General features: G+C 32.1%; 1 protein-coding gene across 2 annotated transcripts; it reads right to left on the minus strand.

Annotated features, from left to right (window-relative positions):
• Positions 1–489: 489 nt before the first annotated feature.
• LOC18037831 (ethylene-responsive transcription factor WIN1) lies at positions 490–1,809 on the minus strand. Of its 2 annotated transcripts, XR_002904654.1 has the most exons (3): positions 1,514–1,809; positions 613–1,405; positions 554–574 (listed from the first exon to the last, which is right to left on the minus strand). XR_002904654.1 is itself a non-coding variant. In XM_006427203.2 (2 exons), the coding sequence occupies exons 1-2, from the start codon at positions 1,591–1,593 to the stop codon at positions 898–900; spliced, it is 588 nt and encodes a 195-aa protein (XP_006427266.1). In that variant the 5' UTR covers positions 1,594–1,809; the 3' UTR covers positions 490–897. The 2 variants fall into 2 exon arrangements, 1 of the variants encoding a protein (XP_006427266.1); XM_006427203.2 differs by having other exon boundaries at positions 490–1,405.
• Between the last annotated feature and the right edge of the window lie 4,033 nt (positions 1,810–5,842).

Below are 5,842 nucleotides of genomic sequence, written 5' to 3' on the forward strand. Positions count from 1 at the left end.
CTGATTGCTCCTTTCATTTCCAAAACTTTAAGGTGGTGTTTGGTTTTAAGAAAGGGAAGGAGAGGAAAATAGTGGAATAGAGGAGAAAGGAGAAGAGAGGAGTGGAAGAGAATAGTAAAATTAAATTTCATTGTTTGGTTTGGCATAAAATTTGATAAAGAAAAGAATTGTAATTTTTTTTTATTGGACAAATTTATCTTTTACCTTAAATATTAAATTATATATATAATAAAATGGCGGTCCGGTGGCCGGCGACGAAAGTTCGGCGGTGGTCCAGCGGAGGTTCATTTATAATATTAAATCAATAAAATAATAATTATTAATGACATTAAATAAGTTAAAAAGATGAAGGGTAATTTTGAAAAACTTTAGTTTTCAATATAAGAGGAATTTAAATTCTTCACTACTTAGTGTGGAATTCAAATTCTATATTATGATGGATATTAAATTCTTATACATTTTGTCAAACCAAACAATGAAAATAAAAAGAGAATTTAAATTACTTTTGTCTCCTACATTCTCTCTTCCTAACCAAACAGACTTCAATTTTCGTCCTTTATATGTGATTAATTACCTACTGTAAAGATACAACATCTTAAGATGAGTAATTACCTACTGTAAAGATACAACATCTTAAGATGAGATTTCTTCTGAGAGAGATCAAATCAACATGTATATTTTTCCTTGCTTCTCACACATAGAGAATTACTATACATGTATATATCTTCTCACACCTAACATCTTTTGCGTAGGAACTCACTATGTTTATCCCTTCATCATTTTAATTATGAACTAATTAAATATTAAATATAGCAGCAAACACCTACTAATCACTAGGCCTGCCTTTGAAGCTCCCTTATTTTAGTTTGTTGCTTTCACCAGATGATCAATTAATGATCAATTTTCATTAAGCAATTCTTCTATCATTTGCAGCGCAACCCTTTCTTCTTCATCTAGTCCACCACCACCAACCAAATCCTTTCTTCCACCCATCTCTTGTACTGCTTGAGGCTTGGTCAATTTGGGCTTCGATGATGTTGATGATGATGCTTCACCGTTAATCTTCATCTTCCCTAACTCAACTGTCATAACCCAATTGGAATCTGAACGAGGCCCGGCTCTCTTCTGCCAGACTCCAATGTGTGAGTTCTCCGTGTCAAGCCTTAAACAAGTGAGGGATGGAGATGGAGACTTGCAACTTTTGCGAAGCTTTGCACTGAGCTTAGAAGAAAGTGATGGCGTAGGAGATGTTGCAGTATTCTGATCACTGGTGCCGCCTTCTCCGTTGGTGATGACCGGAAAATTAGTCTTTGCACTGCGTCCACTCAACAGAATTGCTGCCTCATCATATGCCCTGGCCGCCTCTTCAGCCGTCTCAAATGTCCCAAGCCACACCCTTCTTTTGCTACAAAAATTAAATAATAATAAGAAGAAGAAGAAGAAACAAACAATGAAAGCAAATTAAGATAAGTAATTATGAGGAGGTATAAAAATATTAGTTTGAGGAGAGTACAGTAATGGGTGGCGAATCTCAGAGACCCAAGAGCCCCAGTGGCGCTGCCTGACACCTCTGAACTTCTTTGAATGTACCATGTTTGTTGAGAACTATAACTCTTGTGACTGTTGTGAGAGAGGTTGAAGTATATTTCTTCAAATGAGAAAGTTGCGGAACAAAAACTTAGGGAAGCTCACGAATCTTAGGGAAGCTCACGAATCTTAGGACAATGACAGCAGTACAGAGCATTTAAACCTCTCGGTGGCATTTCTGATTTCAAGAAATGAAAGGAGGAGTGAGAAAAGAAATAATGGGATAACAGATGAATTCTATATCAAATTAAACAATAGATTTGAGATTGACCCATTTTTTTTTTCTTATTTTCTCTCTTCTTTTCTTCTTTTTATTCCTCTTCTCCCCTCTCAATTCTTCCAACCAAAGATTGGACAGTTGTATTATATTAGCAAATTAAGATGTCCTTAAATTTTTTGTGGTCATGTATACGCAGAACTTTTTAATGAAGAGCAATGTGGAGGGTAAAGAGGTTAGAGTGCTTTTCATCTTTGCCAGCCTTATATATACCGTAATGATACAAACACTAGTGCGGCTATGATTTGTTTAATCTGTACTTTCATCTTTAGAGAGGTCAATGAATCTCGCCGATATTTTGGGTTCAAGCTCTTTCCATGGGGCCGAATGCATGATAAATTCAAACCATTGTCCTCTTGTGTGGCCCTTCATTGCAAGAGAACTTTTGTATTCATCGCAGGTACATACTACATTAATCAAATAATAACTTTGAAAAAAATTTATATATGTATTTACGTTGAAAATTAGACAAAAACTAATTTAGTACATTATTACAATGAAATTATATTTGTTATATTACCATTAGCTGGTTGTATTATCTCTTATATATAAAATATTTTCTCCAAATTAGTAATGACAACTTTGCGTCATGCATGAACAACTAATAACACGCACAATAGTAATTTATCGAAGCCTGTACGCCTAGGAAAAAATGGTGCATGCATGGATCATTCAAAAGTTTTATGATGTGGCATCGGCATCACGGCTCAAAAATTGTTTGTGGCTGGTAGACATATTCAGTCTCATCCTCGAAACAATTTTGTTCGTTCACTAAAGTGGAAAATCCTTTTAAGAACATTTGCAAAATTGCAAAAACAAATGTGATGAATTGCAACCACCCACGTGTTAAAATTAATACAACAAGTATCACTAACAAGACATCCCCTGATGAAGATATGTTCTCTTCAAGAGCACTTGAATTAAGCAGGAAAATTAACTTTCACCCTTGTAATTTATGAGAAATATAAGTGAGAAATGTTTTTCAAAATTTTGGTTGTTGAGTACTTTAATTGTATTTTAGATTGATGCCATGAGATCGAATACATAACTGTGATGACCTAGCACTACAAGATTTTAACAATAGCTTGATTACGTGGTTGTCATAAATTATCATCGAAAGTTTCAAAATACATTAGAGGTACCTCGTAATCTATACAATAAGTAAATAACGATATGACATGTGTATATTTATTTTGAGAAATCACTATACAAGTGAAGATTATATTAAATTTAATAACACATATCACACATACATTAATTGGTTATATCACCTCTAATTTATTCTAAAATTTCTCAAAGTCACCGGTGCAACCGGAAACAACTGACCATAAGATGATAAGAGTATAACGTATTGCTTACGTACGTACGGAACCAAAACTTGACCACTGTCACCAGGCTGTTGGTGACAATCACTATCATTGTAAATTAAGAGAGAGATTGAAATCATTGGAAACAGCCCAAGAAAAGGAAAAGAAAATATGACTTTTGGTGCATTAAAGATCTCTTCATGAACCTTATAACTAACACCTAAGCCCTTTTCAATTTTCATAACCTATATTATTAAACAAGAAAGTTAAGCAAACGGGGCAACAAAATTGCATTAAATATCCATGTCCCCGATCCCAATTGAAATCGGGTATGGATTCTTTTCCTTTTCATAGGTTAGGGATGATAAAGTCTCCAAAGGTCCGGGCCCCATCCCATTTGAGACCATATCAAATTGGGGCTATATAATTATAGAAAATTATTATGCTATACATGAGAGTTTGTTAATTTTTTTTTTATTATATGAGATTATTGTTCAGAATACAACTCATATTATATAAGAGTATAACTGATATTTATAAATTAGACTATTACTAGGATTAACTTACATCAATACTAATAAAACTCTATCCAAATTTTAATTCTCATAAATATTTAAAAAATATTTACTTCTCACTCTTAAATAAATAAAAATACTATTTTAATTTAATTTTAATTAAAAAATAAAATACTCTATAATACTTTTATGGTTCGATCTGCTGCTCTCCAAGTTGGAGGGCAGCAGCCCGGACCATTTAATTGAATTAAACAGAAGGAAGTGATCAAGGAAAAAGGACAAAGAGGAGATTGATCATAAAGAATTAAAATCGAGGCATTGTTTCGTTTAGACACTTGTAGCAAAAGGCTTGATTCGCGGGGGCAAATCATGTGTCATTTCATTTCATAATAATTGAAAGTACATAATAACAACTAGGGACGGGTCTATTACGATAGAAAGTAGTGTGTAGTTGTAAGAATGGACCACAGTACAGGCTTCTGAGTTGTAAGTTGTGACTGCATTAAACCAACAATTCGTGCAATTGCACATGCACTTCTTCTATCAACAATATTACCGTAGGGACTAATTTCATTTACTCATTTCAAGTTTGGCTAATTATGAAAACATTTCAGTCGGTTCGATATATATCTATATATAATCGAGATTTTAGTGTTTAGGTCTTTTGACAGTTTTATGATCTAGTTTTAGTTACTCAGAATTTCAGATGTTTTTCCGTGTGTTTGTGTTTTCATCATATCACTTGGAAACTCGATAATTACAACTTAATTTAATTAAATTGAATTTAAACCGCTCCTAATCCTTTGAAAAAGTTACATCACGTGTCCATTAACGATAGTATATGTATACTTAGATTTAATTATATAGGGTACCTATATATTTATAAAAGCATGATATGTCAATTTTTCAAATGTTGATACTAAGATCGATGTTATGGATGAAAAATAAATATATTTTATATTCGGATTAATATATTTAAAGTTATTCAAGGTTAAGTTTAATTCATATTTTAGATTAAAAGAAAAAAATTAACACTTCTTTAGTTTCTAGATAAATTTTTAATTTGATGATTTTTTTTTAGGAATGTTATGATGATATATATATATATATATATAAATGTTTCAGTCAAGAATTTTAAAGTGCGGGAAACTTTTAGAACTGCATGGTTTTAAAGGCTTAAAACTGTAAGCCTTTAAAACCGTGTGGTTTTAAAGTTTTTCCGAACTTTAAAATCTCTGATCAGAAAACTACTATATATACGGGATATTAAAGTGCGGGAAACATTCGGAAAAGCTTTAACCGCAGTGTATTAAAAACTTAAAACTTAAAGTATTTTAACCGCACGGTTTATACGTTTTCCCAAACGTTCCCGCACTTTAAATTTTCAGATTGAAACATTTCAAATATATATATATATAATCGGTGAGATTATCAACTTGTAATTTTAACTAGATTTCTATATAGACTAATAAAATTTTATGTAATGCAGAAAGCTCTATTTCACCACTTTATGGGGACCTGCAAAAATAATTGTAACTCTATTAAATTCTGTTGTTTAGGGGATGAAATATTAAATTTTTGCTTGGGTTTGTTAGGGCTGAACAATTGAGAAGATTCAACGTTTGTAAGTGCCGTCTTGCCTAACACGAATTTTGGTTTGGTCTTCGATAGTATAAAAACAATAGATATTGTTTTGGATTTATAATTTATTGTTGAGTTGGAAATGAATCGATGATGTAGTTGATCAAGATTTAAGAGTAAAAAAAAGAAAATTACTAAAAAGAAAAATTAATGGAACTAGTCCAAAAGAGTCCGAAAGATCTTTACTTAATCGACGGCACTTAGGAAAACTCCAAGCGTTATCATATAAGCTCTTATGAATATCAGTCGGAGGGTCACCAAACCTAGTAAAACAGCTATATAAGAAGTTTTTATCAGCAAGCCAGCTCTGTTCTTTTAGAAAAGCTTGATGTTTATTTTCTTAATTATTATTTCTTGAGTAAATTTTTTTCCTTCTCCCAACGTTTTTTGGAAGCAAAAAATATGGAGGCAAATATTAAAATAAAATAAGCATTACTCAAACGATAAAGAATAGATATAGTGCATAGAACAAGTGATTGATTCAAACATCCACATTTATAGAAGAATCGGATTAT

The sequence above is a fragment of the Citrus clementina genome, unplaced genomic scaffold (assembly GCF_000493195.1).
Source record: "Citrus clementina cultivar Clemenules unplaced genomic scaffold, Citrus_clementina_v1.0 scaffold_7, whole genome shotgun sequence".
In the NCBI taxonomy this organism is placed as follows: Eukaryota; Viridiplantae; Streptophyta; class Magnoliopsida; order Sapindales; family Rutaceae; genus Citrus; species Citrus x clementina.